This window comes from Fukomys damarensis, unplaced genomic scaffold (assembly GCF_012274545.1).
Source record: "Fukomys damarensis isolate Sample0158 unplaced genomic scaffold, DMR_v1.0_HiC HiC_scaffold_26, whole genome shotgun sequence".
In the NCBI taxonomy this organism is placed as follows: Eukaryota; Metazoa; Chordata; class Mammalia; order Rodentia; family Bathyergidae; genus Fukomys; species Fukomys damarensis.
In genome coordinates this window covers 15217610-15244745 of record NW_022900938.1, presented here as the reverse complement: position 1 = coordinate 15244745, position 27136 = coordinate 15217610, and the positions used below count along the sequence as shown (strand labels likewise).

Below are 27136 nucleotides of genomic sequence, written 5' to 3'. Positions count from 1 at the left end.
TCCTCCTCCCTCCTCCTCCCTCCTTTCTTCCACCCCACCCCCCGGTACTGAATCTGTTGTTATAATTTTGAAGCCAATTGATTTGTACTTTACTATTTTCTGAATGAAAGGATAGTTGAAAGATTTATTTGAAATGAGTAAGAGTAATATAGGTTTAGTCTTTTCCTTGAAATAGGCAAAATCCTTCCAGAAGAATGTAACTTCTAAAACATAAATATTCCAGGAATTGTATAAGATTTCTTAAATATGACTTATGAATCATTGCTCCTATGTAATGAGCATTAGTCAGCAGACTATTAGATTTAGCTTGCTTTGCAAAGAACCCATTTAGTTCAGGAAATGACTCCTACTTTCTTGGTATTTGAAACTTTTTCATTGTTTTAACTTTTTGTTTCTTTTTGGTTTTACTTAAAGATCTTGTTAAGCAGGTGAATATTTACTGAATCAGATTTAGAAATTGAGACAAAATTTTAAAATTTTTATACAAATTAAGAGGTCAGATTACAAGCAAACAAAATTAGAGAGGACAAATAATCAAGAAATAGGACTGAAAAGAAAATAAAAGTTTTAAAAGAGAGAGCAAGCTTTCAAATCAGAAGCAGAAATACATAAATGAACCTTAACAATACATGAAATTAGTCATGTAACCACACAAAATGGGTTTCCTCCAAGTGACATTTGAACACAAAACTCTACCTATATACTTCCCTTACTGTGGACAGAAAGGACTCCAGAGTAGTCTGAAACATTATTCAAAATCTTTTATTGTTAGTATAAATTTTCATATTATAGTTTTTGAAACTTAGGATTGAGCAAGTAATTATGTTAACATTTTTAATAACAGAAACTAGATTTCATAAACCTTATAATAACTTTCAATTTTACATCTTTAATTCTCTTATACTTCAGATAATTTTTCAAAAGTTATATAACAGAAGTTAGAGTGTTTCGGGTGTGTTGCATTACTGTCATCAACTTAATAAATGCATTTAGTGGATTTACTGATATTGATTGCAATTCTCTGCACACTTTGCAGTTTTGTTTTATAACATGAGTCTGGATGTGAACAGAAAGGCAGAGTCTCCATCAAGGTTTTACTTCTCTTCTAATGGAACTTCTGATGTCCTCGCAGGAAGCATACAAGTATCGAGCAGAAGAGCCAACTGCAGGACACATCAAGCACTTATGAGGGTAATGTAGTCTAGTGTTCATGAATACATAAATGTCAGTGTTGTAGAGTAAAAATCTATTACATCGACGTCTGAATCATGACCGGTCCCAGTTAAAAGATTTCACAAATTACCTGGGTGATTCAAAGTCCACTTTTCACAGCGTTTCTGTTTCACATTCAGCATATTTGTCTGTGTCATGACTTTGAAAGGTTTGCCTTTTCCTTTCTGGAATTGCTGATCTTCTGCCCCTGTTATCTACTTGCTTGGAAATGTGCACGTTAAACCACTTTGCTGAGCCTCATATCTGTCCAGGGTCCTCGGGGAGGTTCTTGGAGGACAGGCGAGTTAGTTGGTTTTTCAAACAACTCCAATGAAGCAGAATCCAATGTAACTGCATTTGGATTCTGTCTTGGTCTCCTTGTCAGTGATGTCAGTGGGAACATGAACAGTTGTAGCATGGTAGGGCTCATCTGTGCGCCAGGATAACAGCTTTCATGATGGTTTGGGGTATGTCCTGCCAAAGCATGGCCGATTTCATGTTTCTTTTATTAAAAGACTCATAACTAAACTGATCATCATGCTCCTAACATTGATCAAATTTTAGCATCTGAAGCAGTGCCACATCCTGTTCATTAGGGAATAGTGTACTTCACCAGCAAATCTATTGTTACAAAAAAATCAAGCTATTCTTAGATGCTCTTCCTGGGATTTCAGATTGTAGCCTCAGCTTAGAACTTAATTTTCCCTTAGATACTTACTCTAAGCAAACACAAATAAGCATCAAGATTCTGACACTATGCACTGCTACAGCAACAATCTCTGTGCTATTTGTCTATTCTGCTATTGTAAAGTTATTAGGTTGTAAAGAGCCAGAAGTATAGAATGATGTTAATGTAACCATCATTTACATGCTAGAGATTCAAGAGGTTCTTTTCTTCCAGTCCTTCATTAATGTGGTTCTACTTAGTCTATTTTAGAGACAACTACTAGACCATTTTAAAGGCAAACAACAAAACAAAAAAACAAAAAAAAAACAGTATTAGATGTTCACAAAGAAACATTGTGTTGAAGTGCAAAAGCAGCAGCAAATTGATCTGGTTTATTTAGTCTTAGGTTTCTTGGCATTGTTCCTAGTAATAAGGGATTATTCACATTGTATATCTTTAGTATTCTGAAGAATACAGATGTATTAATCTGTAGCAGAAATGTCAGTTCAGAGGTTTCTGTGTTCTGTTGTACATATACTTGTAGTGCTGCCCTATTTTGAAAGTAGCAGGATGCAGTTGTTGACTTTGGGCCATGTGTGGTGAATGTTGCACGCTAGCACTTAACACTGGTATTAGTTTTCTCCAGTATCTTTTTCCCTTCCTAAATTACCTTGCTTTACTTTGGGACACTTTTCAAACTCATGTAGAAAGGCAAAGGTCACTTCACACATCTCATCTGCAGCAAACCCTAGGAGGATGTAGAAAGCACAGAGCAAAGTGCTCCAGCCTTGAGTTCTGTCCAGGATCTCTAGCTGTTTCCCAGGCAGCAGTGGGACCATCATGGCCGCACTTCCTCTTCCACCAGTGCAGTAGCCTAAGGCATTGGCAGTTTAGCACTCCTCTGCATCCACGGTGGAAAGAAGTTCCTTTCTTCCTGTTTCACATTGTCCATTATATGATTAGGATCTTATGTACTATTATAATTCACACCAGAGAAACTATTCGGTATTCACACACGTGTGACTTATTTCACTTAAGAGTATAGTAAAAGTGGGAAGGGTAGGGGAAAGCTAACAAGGGAAAAGAAAAAAATATGAGAAAATGAAAAAATGGAAATGAAGTCTTTGTAAAGGGGGAGGGGAGGAGAGGTGAAGGGAGGGCAGGGACAAGGGTGAAAAATGAGAACCAAGACCTGTCATGTGAAGGTACAAGATCCCAATGATGAATGTAACTGTACTGTGTACCTAAAATGTACCATAAACTCAATGAGGGGGGAAAAAAAGTTCCTGCATCCCATGAAGTGTTTCCAGCTGTGTTGTTAGTATACATATGGATTTCACTTTCAATGAGAGGAAGTGACGTGTTAATCATGTACTTGGGCTCCTAAGCCCCAACTATCAGAGGCCCCTCTGCCTGCTGCTTGGGTTTGCTTGACTTGTATGATTGTCCCCATTGGCCATACCAGTTAAGCTCAACTTACCATTCCCAGAATTCTGTAGTCACTAAGTATCTATATTGCATCAGAACCTACTTGAGACATTTCTGTATTATCAGTGAAACATAAAAGTATGACGACTTTCATAGAATTTATATTCCAGTGAAATGACAACATAATAGACAACAAGCTTTATAGTACTTTTGAATACTCCATGAGTCATGGAACCTGGAAAAAGGAAAGCAGAGTACAGGAATGGGGCAAGTGCTGGGGAGAATGATGGATGCAGTGTGAACCAGGTGGTGGTTACGAGCCTCACACAGAAAGTGACATCTGGAGAAAGGCTTCAAAGAGGTGAGGAAGTTGTGTAAATATCTAGAGCAGAGCTTCTCAGCTCTAGTGTACAATAGCAACACCTGTAAGGCTTCTTAAAATGTGCTTTACTTGGGCCTGGATGTGGCATAGTGGTAGAGTACTTGCCTAGCCTGTGCTCGGCCCTGGGTCTGGGTTCAGCAAAATACCAAACAAATCTCACAGATTTCTACATGCTGTCTTTGCAGCCCTGACAAGGCAGGTCTGGGTGGCACTTGAGCATTTGAAGTTCTACTAAGCTCTCAGGTGATGCTGATGCGTCTGGCTTAGTCGCTGTACTTTGAGAAGCTATTTTTAGCAGCACAGCATCGCAGTAAGAAGAGCTTGGTGTGAAAGCCTTAAGATAAGATGGTGGCTGCTTATTTTAAGGAACAAGGAAGTAACGATGGCCAGAAAAATGAGCGAGGGTAGGAGAATAGAAGAGAGATCATATAGGGCCAGTAACTTTCTCTGAGAGAAACGGGGATCTATTGCAGAGTTTTTTGATTCAAGCATTGATCTGACTTCAGTATAAAGCTGCACTCTGGCTGCTACATTGACAATAGACAATAAGGGACAATAGGGGATAAGGAGAAGAGGCTACTCTGCCAACTCAGGTGAGAAATAATGTGTCACAGGTGGTGGCAATGAATAGGGTGCAAAGTAGTTGACAGACTTGATAAGATTTGGTGACAGATGCCTGGCTTTGAGAGAGAGGCTCCAAGACGATTCCAAAAGTCTTTAGCCTGAGCAGCTACAAGGGTGTAATTTTTATCGACTGCAATAGCACATTGCAAGAGAAACAACTTTTGGGTGGAAAAATTAGGAAATTCGGTTGTGAACCTGCTGAAGTAGAGAAATCTGTTTTACCTTCGGATGAAATATCACTTATCTGGAACTGGGGAGACTTAGAACTAGAAATACAACGTAATCTGTCTTTTTAAAGCCACATGAGATCAGAAGGAGGCAGGTAGTATACGATCTCTGGTGCACCTCACCACAAAGACTCCTCAGAGAGAAGGTCCATGGAGATGAGAGGGACCAGCCAGGATGGAGGAAAGACAACCGAGTGTGGTACTGTCACGCAAGTGAGAAGTGGAGGAGGCAAAGGAGTGCGTGATGATGATTTCAGTGCTGCTGCTGGGTTGAATAAGATGAGAGCTGATCTTTGGACATTGCAGTGTGACTGCTGTTGGTGAATGTGATACAAGCATTTTAGACGAGTTGGGTAGGGGGAGAAGGAAAAGATTTGGATGCAGAGACTACAGGTTTTTCTTTCACAAACATTCACCATAAAGATGATTGAGGAAGTGGGTTTGGGAGTCAGTAGCTGAAAAGAGCAGTGCAGTGAAAAGCTGTTCTTTTCCTTTTTAGATAAGAGGAATATCAACATGTTTCTTATATGTGTCCCAGTACAGGGAAATTTTTGTGATATAGGTACAAAGAACAGCTGCAAGCAAGAGGGGTGGCATTGACTGGACAAGTAAGAGGAACAGTTATCTAGATAGGCACATCAGTAAGTGTTTATCTGTTTTCCTGCTTGCAGATGCTGGGTGGGTATCGTCGTGGGGATTGTGGGAGTTCTCCGCTGATGGTTGTGATTCTCCATGGAGTAAGAAGCAGTCATCTATGTTTAGGGATGGAGGAAGTGATGCTCCACATTTGGGAAGAAATAGTTCTCTAAAACAAATGATGAAACGTGCGTTATGGCTGTCATATTGTTGCATTCATGATCATAAGTGGATGTGATAGTTAATCTTGATCAACTTGGTTGATTGGTTTGAGAAACACTTCTGGGTTTGTCTGGGTGTGCGTGGACAGCGTGATCTTCTCCCTAGCCTTTTCTCACCAGCTGTCTTTATTATAATCCCTTCTCTGATCTGGATGCCTCGAGTGAGCACTTTCTTCCTCCACTTCTACCATCCCATTTCTGCTTCACAGCCAACTAGCCGTGGACTGAACCTTCTGAAACCATGAACCAAAATAAAACTTTTCTAAGTTGTGAATATATCAAGTCTTTTGTCCTGGTAGTAGAAAGGTGACTAATGCAGTGAGATTAGTCAGTGTGTCGGTGTTTTATTTCTAGTCATGTTTAATCTTACCGTGGATGTACACGAAAAAAAGCATGAGCAAGTGAGGGACAAGCAAGTTGAGAGAATAGACTAAGAAGCTGAGAAACAGAAAACTGGAAATTCCTCCCCACTCAGCAGATGGTTTGAAGTGAGTAATAAAGGGAGGGAGCTGGAAAGAGCCCATAGATAGTAGAGTATGTGAAAGTCCTTGCAGACTGGAAGGTGAGGAAAAGATTCAATTTTTAAATTTTTTGCTTATAATTCTTTGATTATTTCATTTAAATGAAAATCTTTAAGACGACTTACGTTTTTCTAAAGACTCATTGTATTATTTGATAACAGAGAGTCTAGCTACTTAAAAATACCCAGAACTCATTACAAAAGTTGAGCTTTTCTTGAATCTTTTCCTTTTAATCACGTCGTCTCCACTTTCATGTTAGAACTTTAAAGAAAACATGACATTTTTAGCACTATAAAAAGCATCTACGTCAATAGAATGTAACTTTTCTGGCATGTTGTTTTTCTGAGATTGTTTATCTGGTTGGCAGGTGCATCCTTTTCTCAACTCAGTCTCTGCCTCACAATTGAAACAGTATCATAAGGAATTATTTTACTTTCTTGATCAAAATTTGTCCCAAGTAGAAAATATTTTTGTTGCTGTTTTTTTTTTTGCTTTTAGTTACCCCCCCCTTGTGATTTAGTTATTTATAATTATACCATGCTTTAATTTTTACTATTAAAGCCACACAATATTTGGATTTTTATCAAAGAAGAATATAGACTTTAGATTTGAGAGTTTACACTAGGTGTATTTCTTGTATACAACATATTGTTGGATTTTGCTTTTTAATCCATTCTGCCAGTCTATTTCTCTTGATTGGTGAGTTGAGGCCATTGACATTGATGGTTGTAACTGATATGTACTGACTTGTTATTGTCATGTTATTGTCCTTTTGTTGACTCAGAAAAGGTTTCTATGACATGAGGGAAATGATTAAAATTTTTGTAGCACAAATATTTTATCTATTGAAGTCTTTTTCTGTTAGACATCATTCTTCCTCTGTGACAAGATGTTTTCCTATCATAGTCTACTCAGTCACTGCCTCACAATTGAAACAGTATCATAAGGAATTATTTTCTGAGAGATCTCTTAGCACACAAGGTGATTTAGAAGCTGTTTTGCTTTAGGGAAATCCAAGCAGCAGTGTGCAGCAGTTTTTATCTGAGTTATTGTCATGTTATTGTCCTTTTGTTGACTCAGAAAAGGTTTCTATGACATGAGGGAAATGATTAAAATTTTTGTAGCACAAATATTTTATCTATTGAAGTCTTTTTCTGTTAGACATCATTCTTCCTCTGTGACAAGATGTTTTCCTATCATGTCAATGTATGAAAATGAAGTTGGTTTCTTTGTATTCAAATACATGACCTTAGTAGAGCTGAGCGATCTCTTAGCACACAGGGTGATTTAGAAGCTGTTTTGCTTTAGGGAAATCCAAGCAGCAGTGTGCAGCAGTTTTTATCTGTTAAAGCAGGTATGGTAGGACATATCCATTAATGTTTCCAGAGGTGATATTTCCTGGTTGGTCTTGATGGAACCACAGCATCAAAATGCTCACTGACACTGGAGGAGAAGCGTGCTACCTTCTGGTAACAAATGCAGTAACAAGATTACCTGTTGGTATTATTTCTGTTAAAGCTAGAAATATCTAGCCCAGTTCTGGCCCAGAAATGCCTATCCCCATAAACATTTTGAGATCAAGTGAGTTCAAGAGCCTTACTTATTGCACTAAAGTCAGAAAATCAACCTGCCTGGCTATGTAGCACATTGGTTTGTTCTGTTTTTTTTTTTTTTTCTTTGATTCAGGATTTTTGAAACACAGAGGGTTTACCTTTTTATGTGCATCTTTAGGTAACTTCTAAAATCCATCTTTTCCAAGATAATTTCAAATAAATGTGTATTTGATCATTAAGTTTTATTTATATTCTTGTCCCATTTACTTATATTGTCAAGCAGTAAATGTGCAACTTTAATGAGGTGTCACTTGTTCCCGAGCATTTATTTTTTATTAAAGTTATTTTTATTTGTATATGTTTACGTAATGTTACATTCCTTGTGTGGAGTTGGAACAGGTATCTAACTTCTTAATTTCCTCTTTTCAGCCCCTTTCCTCCAAGAGATTCCCTTCCGATTTGAGAAAGATCTCTTTCCCTACTTTATACTATCTTTTATGTTGCTCTTTATTTATCGTTTGGGATTTGCAGGAAGAGAAATCATGTGCCATATAAGCTTCTGTGTGTGACTTATTTCACTTAACACTATGGTCCTAAGGTGCATCCATTTTCCTAGGAATGAGTCAGGTTTATCATTCTTTATAGCTAAGCAGTTATGCTTTAACCACAGCACACCCTGGACTGATTACTATGTGAATTCATGACTCCTGAAAAATCCAAGTGCAAGAAAACTGTTTGAAAATACTGATGTAGTATTCTAGAATTAAATTGATTGCTGTAACACCTGCTTTTTTTGTTTTTGTTTTTGTTTTTTTGTTTTTGGATCATAATGTCTTTGGAACAGGATATTATCTTTTACATATTTGTATTCTTGTCCTCTTGTTAGAGCTTGCACAATTCATTACCAAGGGCAGAGATCTAATAAATATTTAACAGATTTTTGGATGCTGTATTCTTTGTACCAATTCTGAGGGGAAAATCGGTCTTGTCGTGGTATAATGCTTAGGGCATCTGTCTTGGAAGGAGGAATACCTTTTCCCAGGAAACTACAGGGCCCAGATGCCGGATAGTTCCTTACACGTCAACCAAACGTACTAGAAGTGATTATAGTTTCAAGTTGTATTGCTGGTTCAGGTTTCAGTCTGTGCCTTGGTTTCACCTTCCTTCCTTCTCAACCCTTCATTGGCACCAGAGGAGCATTTCAAAGCCATAATAATAGTCAAATTTCTTGCTTACAATCCTAAATTAGAGCCTCCCTTGGGCTTTTGAGATGTAGACGAGGTGGCTTTCCTCATTCACATGTTAGAACACCCATTCGCCACGCATCTACGTGACTTTATGGGTTGTAGACTGTGAGATAAGTACTTTCAGTTCTGTGTTCCCAGACCCTTCTTGTACACAGCAGACCCACGAATAGATAATCTTCAAACGTTTATGCCTTGAGATAATTTTTCATTTACTATTTTATACATATTTTAACCCCACTCTTCAAATTCCTGCAGTACATAAACATAGTAAGAAGACACAGGCCCAGAGAATAGCTCTCAAATTGTCCAGAAATACAGATTTTCATGAAAGTCAAAAGAGAAGACAGACTGTATAATTTCAGGCATGTGCTTATTTGCATGCTTGTGGGTGCTCTGTTTTATATAATTGTCCATAAAAATAGGGCATGGAATTTTCATTACTTTTAATATAGTAGTGCATCCCTATCCAAATTAAAAAAAAAACAAACTTTAAGCAAATCTGTTTTCCTTCCCAAATTCTTAATTTGTTACTTTAAGACATTTTTGATGTTACAGCTTTTGTCTTTAGGAGGAGCTATTAAAGTTAAATAGGTGTGAATATCTGTCAAATACAGTTCTTGCAAGAGTGCACGTACATTTTATATATTGCAAGAAAAGCATAATTAATAGCTAATTAGGATAATGAAAGTAATATACACCAGATGTAGAGAAGACCTTGTGGAAAATTAGTATGAATTGGATAACATGTGATTTGGTCAAAGCAAGCTTGTGGAGAATTAAAACAGTGGACATGTGGAGGGACAATCAGTGGCTGTCTAGCTCCCACACCTAGGGAATAATTTAATGAAGTTTGCTATTGTAATACTCAGGGCTTCAAGCTGTTCCATTTTTCACAAGTTGATAACTTGGGATTTGGACCTTGGTTTGCAGCATTCCTATATGGTCAAGGTTTCCTGTTGAAACATTTACTTATCGAGTAATTTAATAAAGGCAGCCCTGTGTAGAACAGAAAAATAATCAAAGTTTGAGTACTCTAATTCAGCCTTCAAATTTGCCAGATATCATTGAACTAATAGAAGGCTAATTCTTATTATATCCTTCATTTTCTGTTTGCTGTTCATTGATTGGCAGTAGTTTAATTCAGTTGTTCCTTCTATATGTTCACTGGCATTTCTTATTGTAAGAAACAAGTTTAATAATTTCTTGGTAGTCATATGGTATGTATAAAATTATGATTTTGTACTCCTACACTGTTTAATCATCACAATAGTGCATAAGTATCATCGCTATTCCATCACTGTTCACGTTTTCATTAAAACCATAGGCAGAGTAGGTAACTTACTCAAGGTTAAATGGTGCATCCAAGATTTGAACCTCAGTGTACCATCTCTATCCTGCTTGCTCTTAACCATTACATACATATACTGACGTTGTAAGAAGAAAGTTGCATCCTTTTTACTTCCGATTATATAAAGACAGAATAAATCCAGTCTATGAGGTGTGGGTCATCTTTACTTGTTTCATTGATTTTTATCAAAAGTTATTGTAGGTGTAAATAACAAAGCAATAATTATAGAATACCTATTCTTTCCTGCCCATTAGAGATTATTGATTGATGGGCTTTGAAAGTAAGCCATTTTTATTTGCTTTTAGGCAGTGATATTTCAGCCATATTCCAATCCGTAAATGATTATAGATCATCAGAACTTTGCCACTGACATTGTTCAGTGTGAGGTTTGTCAGTGTTACGGGTCTGCCCCGAGGAACTTCTCAAGCACAGATATAAATCTCAGGTGTAAGATAATACATCTATCTATCTATCTATCTATCTATCTATCTATCTATCTATCTATATATACATACACACACATATGTATTTATTTGTTTTTTGTACCAGCGATTGAAGATCTTGGGCCCTTGTGCTTGCAAGGCAGGCAGCGGAAACACTGAGCTAAATCTCCAGCCCTGAGTCACACATCTATCTATCTATCTATCTATCTATCTATCTATCTATCTATCTATATATATATATACATACACACACATATGTATTTATTTATTTGTTTTTTATACCAGCGATTGAAGAACTTGGGCCCTTGTGCTTGCAAGGCAGGCAGCGGAAACACTGAGCTAAATCTCCAGCCCTGAGTCCATTCTCTAAAACGAGAACCTGCAGATTGAAATGGGCACATGAAATGTGGAGTTAAGTTGAGCTTTAAATATAATTTGTTGGTATGAAAGACATTAAAGTCTGTGACCATTTCTTCAAATTATCTTCTGGGTGTAGTAACAGTTCTCATAGCGAGGAAAAATCAAGACTGTACAAGTTGTCTACAATTACACTAGTCTGTGTGTTGGACGACAGTATTTGCTGACTAGGCACTGTCCTCAAACCCTAAGGTCATTTCTACTTTAAATTTTTGTTGTCAGCATATCTTATTGCACATAATTTGTCAGTTGGATTTTTATAAATACTAGTGGATGACTTTATTAGTAACATCTTAGTAGCCTACGCTTAAGATAGGAAAAAAAATCATTTTGTTCAGGGGACTTTAGAAACCACATTTCTGCCAAGAGAGGTCTTGAATCAATGCTTTCTGAGAGATGGCAAACTGCATTTGATATCTCATCTGAATTCTGTTCTCATAAACTAGAGATTCCAGTCCACTATCTTAGTTGAAAACTTATTTAATTAATTAATGTTTATTGGGTGCTCCCAGTGGGGAGACTGGTAAATGATGAAGTGAAAAGATCATAAAATCATTTTTATAAACTCATGGAAAAATTATTTTAAAGAGAAAAATGATGCTTGCCTAGAAGTAAAGATTAAAAGAATTGTCAATAAATTCTAATAAACTTAAGACTTGTTTCTTTGGGGTAAGAGGACAATAAATTTAAAAATTACTCAAATTATGCTTTTGAGCACATAAAAATTAATGGGAATGAAAAATGTATAGAAATTAATAAGATATTAAATTTAAGAGGATAGCACTCTGCACAGAGTGGGTTCTGAATGGGTTATAATTCTTGTGTAATTAAAAATATGTCCAAGAACTCTTTCTTTTGTGAAATATAAAAGGACAACAAGCTAAAGAAATTAGAACAATTAGTAATAACATTCAATAAACAAAGATATAAAATAATGGTTTATATACTAGTCATAATCCGTTAGACATGGGAAATGGTCCATAGTGAACAACAACAAAAAATCTTTCACAGTAAATATGTAATCAAATGAATCATATTGAATCCAGATGTTACTAAAAGAATAAAAGTTGAATAAAGCATTGATTAGAACTTTGAAATGAGTTTCTAAATTAAAAATCATCACACAAAGTTATTTTAAAAAGCGTAGTTAACAGAATAGAAGGGAATATACCAAATGCATACTTTTGCGAATACTATGGTATAATTTTTAATTTTATATTTTTTGAAGCTGTCATAAGAAACATGAATGCTTCTGTGCTGGGTAAAAATATACACACTAAAATTGTTTTGGTGTAGTCCTGGGGATGGAACCTGGGGCCTTGTGCACATCAGATGTACCACTGAACCACCTCTACAGCCTCACATTCCAGTGTCTTTCATGTTAGATGAAAGATAAAGATTGGTTTTGGCTTTTGTGTATCATGTTTGGGTTTATTCTGGACAGTGTGTGTGTATGTGTGTGCACTTGTGCGATTATTTATTATTATTTTGTTGTTGTTACCAGGGTTCAAGGTCAGGACCTTTTGCTTGCAGAGCAGACAGCGGACCCATGAGCTGAATCCCCAGCCCTTTACTTTTGTTATTTACTCTACGGTTTTTAATTTCCTTAGAAAGATGTGCGGGATATCCTCACCCCAATCCAGATTGAAGCTGCTTACCACCTTGGGCACCATGTCATCAGCAAACGCAGTACAGAAGAATTCCCACCCCTGCTGCCAATCCTTCAGCAGAAGAAAGAAAAAGACATGATTAAAAAAGTGGTAAGAATGTTTTCCTTTGTTCAGAGCAGTATGTTACATGATTAGAGCATTATTTAAAATGTGGCATAATTTCGAAGGAATGAAATACATGTCTGAATTCTTTATAAAACTTTTTATGGATATTTTAAAACAGATTGATTGTACGTCTTGTTTTCCATGTTTCTTTCTTTTTTATATTCCTTCAGGATATTGAATTGAATATTTTAAAATATGCATTTAGCCACAACAGTAGTTTCCCATATACATATATATAAAATTTTGGTTTTTTTCTCCTCAGTGCCTTGTTAGTGAAGAAAATGTATTACTAGAGAGAAAGCATAATGGAAATAAGTTGCATTCTTGAGTTGGTTATTCAGTGTCTCCATATGAGCTCAGTTCATCTTCCTCTTTGTCATTTCTGTCTTTCTCTTACTGTGCCTCTCTCTCTTGCCCTGTCCATGGGTCTGTTTTCCTATTATCATAGTTGTCTGTCTGAGTTTGATTCATTTATAAACACTTAGGTAACATAACATTTTCTCTTTTTAAAAATGTTATCACATGCTTTTTAGCCACCTCCCAAGATCAGTTGTATTTGAAGATGGGTCTTGCTTTCTAAGTGAACTGCTTTTTCAAAATACTCCCAAAATATTTGTTTCACTTGATGGTGCCTTTATTTCCAGGAGTGCCATGGTTCAGACTTTACTGTCCAGCAATGCAAAGAGAAACAGTCAACAGGGTGTGGGTTTGGGCATGGTAAAAAACATGCCCTAAAATACTAATGTCCCACAAATATAAGAGTTGAAAGGCACAGGTAAAAGTCTAGTTCGTATTCTGTCCAGAAAAATACTGCACCTAAGCTGCATTTAATCATCACTACCTAGTCTAGAATACTAGAGCAAATAAACATTAAAAATGTAGGGGTACGTATTCTTTTATTCATACGAAAATATTTATGGAAATCAGTTTTTATTTATTTATTTTTTGCTCTTCTTTTGAATGTCGGTTCTCAGGAACAACTAATTTTAAATGTCTTGGTGATATCAGGCTTGCAAGAATGCAATCCAAAACACTGTCAGTTTGTAGTTACATTAATCTACATTTTGGCCCCTCAGACGACTTGCTTTACAAATAGTAGCAGGGGCAAATGTGATTCACTTGGTGAGACAGAGGAGGATTTACGCCTCTTCTCTCTGAACGTGGGCATCTGTGGTCTGGCATGTGGACGGTGCTCCAGCCACTTTAACTTTCTGAGCGTGCCTCTTCTCTGACTTTCTACATTTCCCCTTTTCTGTGTCTCTCCCTCCTTCACCCATCCCTATTATTCATCTTCCCATTTCCTGTTTTTCTTTTGTCCATCTCATCTTTCAGTTTTTCCCATGTACCTTGTAGTATCCATGGGTCCTACTCAGTGTTCAACTAAATCCATTCTGGAACCCTTACAGTAGACTACCGTAGAATTTCGTTCTGTGTTTCCCCAAAGTAAATGTTCTCAATTTCTATATTTAGCTACTTTCAATGAATGTAAAATCACTGTCCTCCCATCTGCTACAATTGAATATAGCACCAGAAAATGTAAAGGAAGTTGATTAAGAATGTCTTGGCAGCTGATATTCCCCAATTATCTGCAGAGTACCTTTAATTTAACTTTTCTCAAATCTCATTCCATTTAACAAATTTAGGCTTTAAAATTATCTCCTAGAAGAACTGTTTCCTTGGCCCTGCTACTATGCCAATTTGAAGCCACTAATTCTCAAAAATGAAGTCTTAGGGAAGGAAGTATGAAATAAGTTCCAAATCTGACGTATGAATTTTGTCTTCCTCACGTATCAAAGATGCTTTATTCTTTATACACAAATGTATCTATTGATTAAACTAAATTTTTTTTTCAGATAAATTTTGCAAGATTTTGTGCCCATGAAAATTGTTCTGCTGATTTACAGGTTTCTGCAAAAATTGGATTTTTCAAGTAAGTTTAGGATATTCTTGTTTTTTTATTGAGGACTAATACATGCATGTATATGGGTTACAAAGAAAGAGAGTAATCTTTGAGAGTTAGCACCATTCAAAAAATTAGAAAAGAAAAATGTTTTACTGAGAGATATTATATATATTTTTTATTCAGTACTAGATTTGGCTATTAGTACACATTTTATATTTATATATATATATATAACGCACACATATATACATACACACAAGACACACCTTATATATATGCACACACACTATATATATACCATATATGCATATATATACCATATATATATATACACAAAAACACACACACACACACACACCATATATGTATATACACAGATACATAGTTTCACTTTCCACAGTTTTAGTTACTTGCAGGCAGCTGTGAGCTGAATATAGCAAATGATAAATTTGCTATAATTCATAAAGTTCGTGTTGCCCACGGTTCTGAGTAACATGATGCAATCCCTATCTGTCCCGCTCTGCCCTGCCCCTGTTATACACTCCCTACCGTGCCAGCCACTTATCAGTAGCTGTCCTGGTTATCAGATCAACCATTGCAGAATCACAGTACTCGGGTTGGAGTAATCGCATTTTGCTTAATTTTGGACCCGAAGCACAAGAGTAGTGATGCTAGCAACTTTAGCATATTGTTAGGTTTGCTTAGTTATTGTCACTTCTTTTTTTACTATGTCTAATTTAAGATAAGCTTTATCCTATGCAGTGTGTGCAGTTATCCATGTAGTGTGTGCAGGGAACATGGTATAAACATGCAGTTCGGCCTGTCTGCAGTTAGGTATCCACTGAGGATCTTGGAACATATGCCCCAGGCTGACAAGAGACTTCTCTATGTTGTGCTAGGGGTTCTTCTAGATTATGATCATTTTTAGGTTCATGCAATAGAAGATTGTGAATTCTGACCATCATTCTGTATGTGTGGCTTACATCCTGAGAGCTCTGCTAGCAATGATTGGCTGGAAGGTTTTCAGTCTCAGGAGATTCGCTGTGGCATGAATGTCAGTATCAAATAGCAGGCCCAGGATCTCTTTCATCAATTAGGAAAGTTGCAAGCTATTTCTACTAGGGTAAGCGATAATGTATTTGAGGAACTTTCAAATCAAAACTCTTCTAATTAGGTTTTAGATCCATGGTGGAAGCTGTTGACAAACCACCTTGCATTTTTAGTAAATTATACTCTTATCAGACAAAAACATGCCCCTACCACGTCGGTGTCCTCTTCCCCTTCTCAGTAAGAGGAAGCCAATTGAGACCATATGTTCTATGCATTCTCCAGGGTGTATCTCCGTTGGCATGACTGGTATTTGTGTGGCCCAGATCTTTAGATCTGTTTTAGGTAAATGTATTCACTCAGTAAAGAATAAGTTTTCAAAGCTCGCAATAATCTGCCGACAGTATCCTGCACAGTGCTTATGTGAGCTGTCTCTTAATTAAGTTCTCAGGACAATAAACCACATTCAGATAATTTCCACTGCACAGTAAAGATTTGCAAATACGACTTTACATAATAGCAGAGTTAGCCAACGCATGGGCAGCTTAAAGTCAAATCATTTTTACAGTTTAATGATATAGATGGCACTACTTCTCCTCCATACTTCTCTCATGCTTCTGGAGTAAGCAATGCAGGCTTTCCCTGAAGAATTGCTCTCATATTAGGAACACTTTTAACTGCAGGTTACAACACCTGACTGGAAGTGACTTAAACAGTGAAGAAATTTAGTTTTGGAACATGAGCATTCTGAAGGAAGGAGGTTGCAGGGTGTGAGAACCTACCAAAGGCTTACCCACTGGCAGCCATCTTTTCCATTCCTTTGGCCTTTTCCTCATAGTCACAATATGGCTGCAGTAATACCAGTGTCCCAAGTAAGAAAACAATTCCAAGAACCAAGTCTTTTTGAGACTTCTTTTCCAGGAAGGGAAGTACATTATCAGACTTTCTCTGACTAACCAGACTTGTATCTCATATACTCCCTGGATTAGTCTTGCTTTAGTCCTCGAACCTGAGCTGGAGCTGTCTTTTGCAACAACATCAAAGAAGTGCTGCCTATTGCCTGAATAATCAGGGTTTGTTAGCAGGAGGAGAAATCACTGTTGGGTAGACAATAGGCAATGATCCACCTCTGCCCCTGTACTGATAACCCTCAAGGATTAGTGTAATGAAATTGTCCTTCTTAAACCAGAGGTAGTAGGAATAGATGCTTGCTGACTTCAGATGGTCTGGGGAGGATGAATTATGTTTTTTATACCCTGAAACATGGTAGTTACCATTCCACTCTTCCAGTCCAAGTTCTCCTGTCATCTTCCCCTCAGTGTCAATGAGTTTGCCTTTATTTGACACATTTTCTTTCTATGTCAGATAACTTATCTATTCCAGTAGGCAAGAATTTTTCAGCGTTTTCATTTTGTGTGTGTATGTGTGTGTGTGCGTGTGTGGAGTCAACAGTCAAGTAGAAAGAGAATAAAATTGCTCTGAGGTCTGTAGGCAACTTGCTACAAGGCCATTTTGTCAGATAAATTTACCATGAGTTGGGACAGTGAAATATGTCATCTTCTGTTATATTTTTTCGAGCATCATGATTAAAAGCAGTTTATTAGGAAGCCCTAATTCACAAAGCAGGGTATATTCGTTATACCAAGATTTGCAGAATATTTCTTGCAAAATCAAATGATGTTCACTCAGGAAAAATCTAGAGTCTGGTGCTGGAATATATCATTTTTCTGTGTTTTTCACATATTAAGTTATGATTCTGCATGTCCATGGTGCCTTGATTTGTTTAAGGTATGTGGATTCAAGGTTGCTTGGTAAATTTCACGTCTGCATTATGCATGTTTTAATGAAGAATGAACTATGCGTCCCAGGGAAAGCACCGGCTGAGTCTTGTCGCGGGTCCAGATGTGCACCTGGTCCTTTATTATGTCTCACACAGAAAGCGGGTGGAGAGCTTCCCACAGGCTTCGTGTGAACGGATCAAGATACAGCAAGATGTACATTTAAAGAGTAGAATGTTAATCGTGGTAATGTGGCAGAATGGCTTAAAATTGGAAAATAAACCAGGAGTCTCACTGCTGAAATGTGCACATTGTGTTTTTCTCTAATTTGTTGTTGTCTTGGATCCTGGCTGCAGACACAGTGATTTCACCTTCTGTTGCTTGTCTAAGTGCCAGCTTCTCTCCCAAAGGTGTTCGGTGACTAATGCTTTGGTTACAAGCCAGAATATTTTATAAATGTCTATTTCTAGGCAGCTCTTCCACAAGTCTTAATTAAACTTTAATGTCAAGCTGAAGTTTACTTTTAGAACCTCTTAAGTTCCTCGGATTGTAACATTATTAGAGACAACTGTGTTCCACATGCTTTCTAGCTCCCACTTAACAAGCGGAGTTCCTCCACCCGGAAAACGATGGCTGGGTCTGGAGGAGTCACCACGTTGTTCTTACACTGTCTTCCAGCAACATCTAACTTTGAAAAGCTAAGATTCAGTAGCTAGAAATGGTGCACACGGAGGTGTTCATTTCTTTCCCTTTCATTGTCTGGAGCTCCATGGAGGAGTTAAAAAGACTAGGATGCTGTCAAAATTTAAACACTGAAAAGGGCTGGAGATGTAGCTCAGAGAAAAGGCTTTGGGTTCAAACCTCAGTACCATTGCCATAAAAAGGCTTGGGAGGTCACTTTCTTTAATGCTGCCTGCCTTCTGACAGAAAATGACTACATCCTGTGGCATCTGATATAATGAAGGGGCCTCCATTGTCAAACTAAAAGTAAATTTTAATAAGATACATCAGTATTACCTTGTATGTTGGTTTCAGTGCTATTCTCATCAGATTGTTCTATAGCGGGAGGCAGCCCAACCTAACTCTTTCGTTCAAGAGACAGATAGGAAATATTTTTACCTTTTTAGAACAGATCTCGGTCTTAGCTGTTTAACTCTGTCATTGTAGTGTGAAAAACTGAACGTGGCTGTGTTCTAGTGAAACTTTTACAAAAACAAATAGAGGTTTGAATTTGACCCTCAGGCAGCACCTTGCAGATGCTTGCTGTATGATAGGCTGTGTCATTTCCATAAAAAAGTAAGCCTGTCTTTATTTTTTGTTACGCGAAAGCAGTTTCTCACATATCTTTTATTGTTTATATCTAGCTTGTTACTATAATTTAAGCTAGATGTGAAAAAAATCAAGATTTGGAGATTAAAAAAAAAAATAATCCAGGGTTTAAGTATGCTCCCAGAAATAAGAAGTGATGGGAAGGAAAGACTTACACCCAACTGAATTCTGTGTGTGGGTTCACCAAAAGACTGTTAGAGCTCCCAACTGGAAATTGCTGAAATTCTCTTTGATAACTGGGTGGGGATAACTACAATGTGTCTTGTAAGATGAAATATCTGCAGCAGTGAGAATAAGCACCTTACAATAACAAATACCAGTGTAGGCTAATCTCACACAAACATTTTAATTTTACTGGTACATTTTAGGTATACAATATAATGATTTTCATCATTAGAAATTTAAAGATTATCTTTACATAATCTATCTTGGTTCTTGTTTTTTTTCCCCCATTCCCCTGACCTCCCTTTAACCCCTCCACCCCTCTCTATTTACGAAGACTTTGTTTCCATTGTTTCATTTTCTCATATTCCATTCTGTTCTTTCCTTTCCTCTATCCCTTCCATTTCCTCTTCACTTTTACCCCTTTTCTTATTTCAAATTATCAATTATACATTTTAGTCCTTATTTTTTTTCTTTTTATGGAGTCTATTGGTACATTTTAGGTATACGGTACAGTTACATTCATCATTGGGATCTTGTACCTTTACATAACAGGTCTTGGTTCTCATTTTTTCCCCTTGTCCCTGCCCTCCCTTCACCCCCTCCTCCAATTTTAGTCCTTATTTACACTTTGTTTTTCACACCAAAGAAACGATTCAGTATTTACACATGTGTGTCCTATTTATTTTGAGTATGGCCTCAGTGTGCATCCAGTTAGCTATGAATGTTTCTAATTTCTCATTCTTTTATGGCTGAGTAGTACTCCACTTTTAAAAAAAAAAACATTTTCTTTATCCAGTCTCCAGTTGATGGGCAATTGGGCTGTTTCCACATTTTAGCTATTATAAACTGTGTCGCTACAAACTGGGTGACCATATATCACTGTTGTATGATTTTTTAAAATTCTTTTTGGAAGATAAACAGCAGAGAAATAGCTGGGTTAAATGGGACTTCTAATCCTAGTTGCTTGCGTTATCTCCATATTGATTTCTGCAGTGGTTGCACCAGTCTGCACTCCCACCAACAATGGAGAAGGATTTCTTTCTCCCTACAACCCTGCCAGCATTTGTTATTGGTTGATTTCTTGATAGCAGCCACTCTTTCTGGGTTGAGGTGTAATCTCATTGTTGTTTTCATTTGCATCTCTCAAATGACCAGTGATGTTGAACGTTTTTCATGTTTATTTGCTATTTTTACTTCTTTGAGAAATGTGTGTTCATTTCAGATGCCCATTTTTGGATTGAGTCTTTAAATTTGGGCGATCTGATTTTTTTAAGGTCTTTTTTTTGGTACTAGGGATTTCAGGACCTTGTGCTTGTCAGGCAGGCAGTGGCACCATTGAGCTAAATCACTGGCCCTAAATTTTTGTTGTTGTTTTTTTGGTACCAGGGATCGAACTCAGGATCTTATGTTTGTGAGGCAGGCAGTGGCTCCACTGAGCTAAATCCCCTTAAATTCTTTATGTATTCTAGATAGTAGACCATCATCTGAGGAACAGCTGGTGAAAATTTCCCGTATTGTGGGTTGTCTCTTCACCCTGTTGATGGTTTCTTTTGCAAAAGTTTTTAATAAGACATCCCACTTGATTTTGTGTGTGTGTGTGTGTGCTAATTCACGTGTAACTGAGGTTTTATTGATAAAATCTCGTTCTGTGCCACTGTCTTCAAGAGTTCTACCTACCCTCTCTTCCAGCCAGTTTAGTGTTTCTGTCACAAACAAAATTTTGAATAAAAGAAGCCACATACAAAAGAGCAGATACACAGAAGAAGGAATATATATGCTAAGATCCCATTAATATGAAATATAAAACCAGGAAAATAGTTTATAGCATTAAAAATGAATTTTGTGGGTTGTGGAAGTGTGATTTTTTTTCTCAGTCTAAGTGCTAGCCTCACACATGTAGTCAAAACCACTCAGCGATACACTTAGAAAATATGCTTTTCTTTGCACATGTTTTGATAAATAAGTTTGAAGGTGGGAAAAATCAGAATAAGGAGAACTTTTAAGTGAATTTTCCAATTTCTAAGAGGTATTAAAGTTAGAAAATTGGGAGAAAGTACCTAAAATTAGTACTTTGTTTACACATTCTGAGGTTTATGGGAATTAGTAATTCTGAAAATGATATTACCTTTCTGGTATTAATTTTGCTTTCATTAAATTATGTTAAATATGTTCATCTTGAGGCTAGGCGTGGTGGTTCACGCCTGTAATCCCAGCTCTCAGGAGGCTGAAGTAGGAGGATTGCTCTGATTTCGAGACCAGCCTGGGCTATATAATGAGTTCCAGGTCAGTCTCAACTACACAGTGAGATCCTGTCTCAAAAAAACAAAAAAAAAGATTTAAATATGTTCATCTCAGTATTTTAGTTGCCACTAAAATGTTAGGTTGTAGAGTGGGGTGCAGATCATATGAGGTGGTTATGTTAGATATTTACCTATTTTAATGAAACAATAATATTTGTGGAATTTCACCGAACAAGTACACGATGGCTTTCCACCTGTAATTTGACAAATTTTATATTGTCAATTTCATAAACTTGAAAAGTGAAGATCTGATAATTTTCTGATTTGTACATGTCCCTTGAGGATAACCCAATCCTTTGTTTATATATGCGTGCCATATACACATATGGTTATACAGTGATAGTCATGGTCCAACATCTTCCCTTCTAGGTATCAATCTAGTGATCAGAGAAATCAGACATACACAAATACTGCCTTACAGAAGCACAAAAGAGGGAAAAGCCACTTCTCCTCTGCTTGGGGAGGAGACTGTCATGCTAGAGGTTGCCAATGAGTCTTGGCTGGAAGAATAAGTTAGTGATGTTCAAACTGAATCTGAAAGAACAAGTTTGCCAGATGCGTGGAGAGCTGGTGTTAAAGGCAGAGGGAGAGAACAGACACGATGCGTCTTGGCCATTGGACACCGGCTTGTAGGGCTGAGGCAAAGCATGAACGGCAGTGGAAGGGAGGCAGGGCGACTCCCCAAGGCTCAGACGTCACGCTCAAGACTTCGAGCTCTTATCTGGGAGGTGCTGGAAGCTGCTGCTCAAGCAGGTGGCATTGTCCAGACTGCTTTGCTTTGTTGAAAATGCCCTGGCAGTATGCTGATTGGATTGGAAGACAGGAGGATTTGGAAAAGAGAAATCAATTATAGATGCGATCTATTTTAACTCGGGTTCAGTCATGAACTTGCCAGACTGTCTTTTTTAAAACGATCTTCTTTGGAGTAGCCAGCTAAATAATCAGTATAATAGAAAAACAAAAGGCAGTAAGGGTTTACTGCCCCCAGGCAAATGTGTTTTCCTGCTCTGGTTCCCAGAGCCTTTCATTCATGTCTTTCTCATGTGTTCATGATATTTTTAAACATTTACTTTACAAATCTTTCTTTGTATCAGATCCACATGAGAGTTGAAGAGTGTTTATATGTGTATTAGGGAGCAACAAAGTATAATAGAAAAACAAAAGGCAGTAAGGGTTTACTGCCCCCAGGCAAATGTGTTTTCCTGCTCTGGTTCCCAGAGCCTTTCATTCATGTCTTTCTCATGTGTTCATGATATTTTTAAACATTTACTTTACAAATCTTTCTTTGTATCAGATCCACATGAGAGTTGAAGAGTGTTTATATGTGTATTAGGGAGCAACAAACACAGGGACTTCGTTTGCAGTCATTCTTGAATCTTCATTGTCTACTGTCAGAAATTCTGAAAGTCTTAAACTGTTCCTTTATCTTTAATCAATTCACAAATAACTAAATGCCTTTTCTGTTTAGTACTTTTATGAATAGTTTGTTTAAACATTAATCTCTACACATGTTGTGATCAGAATCACACAATTTAAACATAGAAGAGGCTTTCAAAGTTCTAAAGTGTTAGGTGATTGTTTATCTGTTATTTTTCATTACAGTCTATTTATTTACTTTGAGTCACATCTCCTCTAATTTGAACTAATTTTTCTAGTTTTTAAATTATTAGTTAAGACTTTGTTTCTGTGGAAAGTTTATAAAGTCATACCATATTGTAACTGAAAGATTTCTTTGGCATTCTGCTATTCTAAGTTTCTCAGTAGGAAAGAAAATGGGCTGTGTGGAAATCTGCAATTTCTTTGAGGGTTTTGTAACATTCTAGCTATAGTCTTTGGTTGAGCTCCTTCAGCCTTAAGGAATATTCATACCCAGATCTTCACAGAAAGGTCGCAGTGACTCATTACAGATTGTGTGACCAAGGCTTAGAAATGCTGAATAACCCCTACCCCAAAGAACTGGTGCAGTCCTAGAATTTGAATTTAGCTCTGCATTTGCAGTAGTCTTCTTGAAGTTCAGACGATGGTAAACAATTTCTGCAGTTTTGTTTCTCATTTGCCCTAGTTATTGGGTAGATGTGGTAAATCAGTCTGCCTCAGAAATTGTTGTCCAACAGATTTCCCTGTTGCTGGGCATAGCCGTCATGACCCATGCCTTCTTCGTGTCTACCAAAATATTGCACGTATTCTCTCGTTCTCCTTTTCTCCCATCTATTCCCCCTCACTTTTGTTTGGTTTGGTTTCGTTTCGTTTGGTTTGGTTTTTTTGCACTGGGGATCGAACTCTGACCCTTGTGCTTGTGAAGCAGACAGAACCACTGAGCCAAATCCCCACCACCCTCTCCCCTCACTTTTTATGCTTTGGTTTGGGCAATGGCTACTTCACTGACTGTTCAAAGATTGAACAAAAAAAAAATAGGTAAAAATTCTTTGCCTTTAGAATCACTGTACAATACTGAGGAAAATGTTAAAATTATAGAAGTGTTGGAAAAGAATACAGACCAATTCATTATAACCAATTGAAAAACTAGCATTTTTTAGTAATACATGACTGAATGTATCCGAAACAAAATGGCCAACTGAACATGAGAATTGGTTCTTTTACTCTACGTATAAATTCACTTGTACACGAGTCATTGCATGGTTATTTTAAAATTAATATTTTAGTGCAACATAAAGTATTATTTATATGGATATGGAATTTTTACTTTCTAAATAAGAACTAAGTTACTTAATTTTTAGGCCACATGAAAATAAAACCTATCTTGCTGTGGGGAGTATGAAGACAGTGATGTTAAATGTGTCCTTGTTTAATGCGGGAGATGATGCCTACGCCACGACACTGCATATCAGACTACCTACAGGGCTTTACTTCATTAAGATTTTAGACCTGGTAAGTACTGCAAACCACAGTAGCAAGATACTACTTAGTGACTGACTTAAAAATCTATTAAAATGTTAAGTGGTATCATGTACTACATGGATTTGGGGTATAAGTAATTCCAGCATAACTCGTGATATTTAGACTTGTCACTCGAGGTACTAGCTATTTTAAGACTTTATATTGCCATGCTCAGAAAGGCAAGTCCTTTGAGCTCTAAATCCAAAGGCATCTGCTTCCAGTGATAGAAGAGAGTTGTTTGGTTGCCACCCCTTTTTTCACTGCCATACCCATGTAAAGTGTCATGACAGTGTTGCTTTTGGTTGGTCCTCTGCGCCAGGCACCCAGAGGTACAGTGTTCATTTAAAATGAACACTGTAAGCCTTCCTAAAGGACTCCCAGTATGTCAGCGGCAGTCCTCTGTCGATTCAGAAATCCTGGTGTCCAGCCAGGTCTTAGGCCGGTTTTCCTTTTTGCAAGAGTTCACAGCAATTGGATGCTTTTGCTTACTACTGTGCCTCCGTCATGGGCAGTTAAACCCACCAGTGGGACAGTAACAGTGTGGAATTCCGGAGATGAAAGCCTCCATTGCTTTCTGCTTTAATAATTCCCTACTGCTCAGCAAATTCACATATACCTTTTCCAAAGTCCACCTCTTTACAATGAGGGCTGTAGAGAGAGGACTTGGACATTTTACAATGTATGAACATATTTCTCTAGAGCACTAGGAGCCTTTTCAAAGGAAGAAGGAGAAACTCCAGGTATTCAGGGAATGTATGTTTAAAATATAACTATTGTTATTACTCTGATTAAGTATCTCAAGTACACTTTTGCATACAGGATAGATCTTGTAGATTCCTTGCATCCTGATATTTCAAACAATGAGAAGTCAGATAAGGGGGAATATGCCAAAGTGAATAAAAGCCACAAGGCTAGGAATTTTTCGATGGAGATTTTAGGTGAATATTATGATATAAATATATGCACATATTTACATGGTTTGTATTTCCTTATTTATCCCCAGGGTAAACAGAAAATGGTTTCTTAGAAAAGTAAATACTTCTGGGATGACTTTCTTTTCAAAATTATCCCTAAACATATATTATAAATGTCTTACACACTTCCTACTCAAACCAATTTCATTTTTCCTCTTAGGAAGAGAAACAAATAAGCTGTGAAGTTACAGACAACTCTGGCACAGTCAAACTCCACTGCGCTGTTGGTTACATATATGTAGATCATCTCTCCAGGGTAAGTGAGCATTGATGGTTTTCATTTGCTAACAGGAATATATTTTTTTCTTTTTCCTCCCTGACTTTATGTTACCTAACACACACACACACACACACACACACACACACACACACACACACACACTTTACCTAGAATAGGAAGGTAAATGATGCAGGAAAGGCAAAGTGAAGTGAGCCTGAAATGTTTGAGCTTTGTGCTTATATTCTTGGCAGCGTTCACAGTTTAGAAAGGGGGTACGCATGTTTATGTCGAGATAGGCAAGGGAATGTGTCAGTCAGAATTCTGTCCCCCGTGCACCCCTCGCTAACACTCCCCCCACACCACCCCAGGTGGCCCTGTCTGCCAGGCATGTTACCTCTGCTACACAAAAAAGGTGTTTTTGGCAAGAGTCCTCACTCAGATTGCTAAAGCGTTTCTAATTTTGCCCGTCTGGACCTGCCTGTCTTTACGTTCAGAGGGGCTTTGTCTCTGAACAGCACTTGTGGGAAAGCTCACCCTTTAAAATTGCATCTTACTGCAATAATTAGTTTATGCCTCTAGAACAGTTTCAAAGGTATATTCTATCGAAAATAAATTACAAAGAGAAACTACAATTCAGATGACAAAAAATGTGTTTTAGATTTTTTTTTTTTAATTTTTGTTTTTGTTTTTTTAAATGGGTCTTTTCTGCTTTCCAGATAGATGTCAGCTTTCTTCTGGATGTGAGCTCACTCCGAGTTTTTGTTTTTAAATGGGTCTTTTCTGCTTTCCAGATAGATGTCAGCTTTCTTCTGGATGTGAGCTCACTCCGCAGAGCAGAAGAGGACCTCAACATCACAGTGCTTGCCTCCTGGTATAGTTTATTGTGGAAAAAGAATTGTACAAGAAGAATTGCACCCCTGTATTTTGAGGGAGTTCTTTGAGGAACCATGGAATTGTGTTGCATTAATGTTTGTAGAAGAAACCTTTTCTTACCTGGTCTATTTAAAAACAGAAAACCATCTATCTCACAGTATAAGTAAATAACAGCTTAAATGACAGCAAATTTCTCCCCAATCTGCCCTAAAATATTCCTACTACCACACCTTTTATCCCTACTCCTCCAAAAGTATTTGTTAAACCAAGCTCAAAGAAATTTGCGGTGTATACACATAGAATGAAATTACTTTCCCTAAAGATTAATTTTTCTTAACAGATTCTGACAGGGTATACTCTGTTTCCGCAGTGAAAATGAAGGAGAAATGCACAAGCTGCAGGACAACAAAGTGACCTTAGCAATACCTCTGAGATACGAAGTTATGCTAGCTGTTCATGGGTAAGTACATAGGGAGGGAGGCTTCTAAAGGTTAGAGTTGATTTTCAGTTCCTTTGCTGCTACTTCCGGTAATGAGAATCCTATTTAAACATTAAAAAATTAGAAGGCTGTTCTGTCTCTTAGCAGTTATCTCAGTGCTACAGTTCCTTACTTAGCTGTTGATTACTTTAATCTGTAATCATCACTGATAGCACATCTAACCCATGCCCAGATTTTTTACTGGAAGAGCCTCAGGAAGCTCTAGCAAGGCAGAGTGAGCCTTTAGTTTACTGCAATCTAGCGGGGCCCGGGGTTACTTAGTGTGCAGTTCGCATGATCACATCCCCAATGAGTGTGAAGTTCAAAGAAGTATGAGCTTGGCAAAAGTGCCCCTCCTCGGAACCCACAGCTACCTGTGTGGCACGTGGATGGGAGACATGAGCAAGCTGGCCTCCCGGTGTCCCTGCCACTCTGTAAATCCTCAAATCGAGTTCTGTAATCCCAGCCCT

General features: G+C 37.5%; 1 protein-coding gene across 1 annotated transcript in view; it reads left to right on the top strand.

Annotated features, from left to right (window-relative positions):
• Positions 1–27136, top strand: part of Itga4 (integrin subunit alpha 4) — a 76343-nt gene that overhangs the window by 40035 nt on the left and 9172 nt on the right. The window contains exons 15-21 of the mRNA XM_010636805.2: positions 1037–1191; positions 12537–12686; positions 14555–14631; positions 23962–24112; positions 25256–25351; positions 26107–26186; positions 26559–26648. Coding sequence (XP_010635107.1) covers positions 1037–1191; positions 12537–12686; positions 14555–14631; positions 23962–24112; positions 25256–25351; positions 26107–26186; positions 26559–26648 — 799 coding nt within the window. The remainder of the gene's footprint in view (positions 1–1036; positions 1192–12536; positions 12687–14554; positions 14632–23961; positions 24113–25255; positions 25352–26106; positions 26187–26558; positions 26649–27136) is intronic.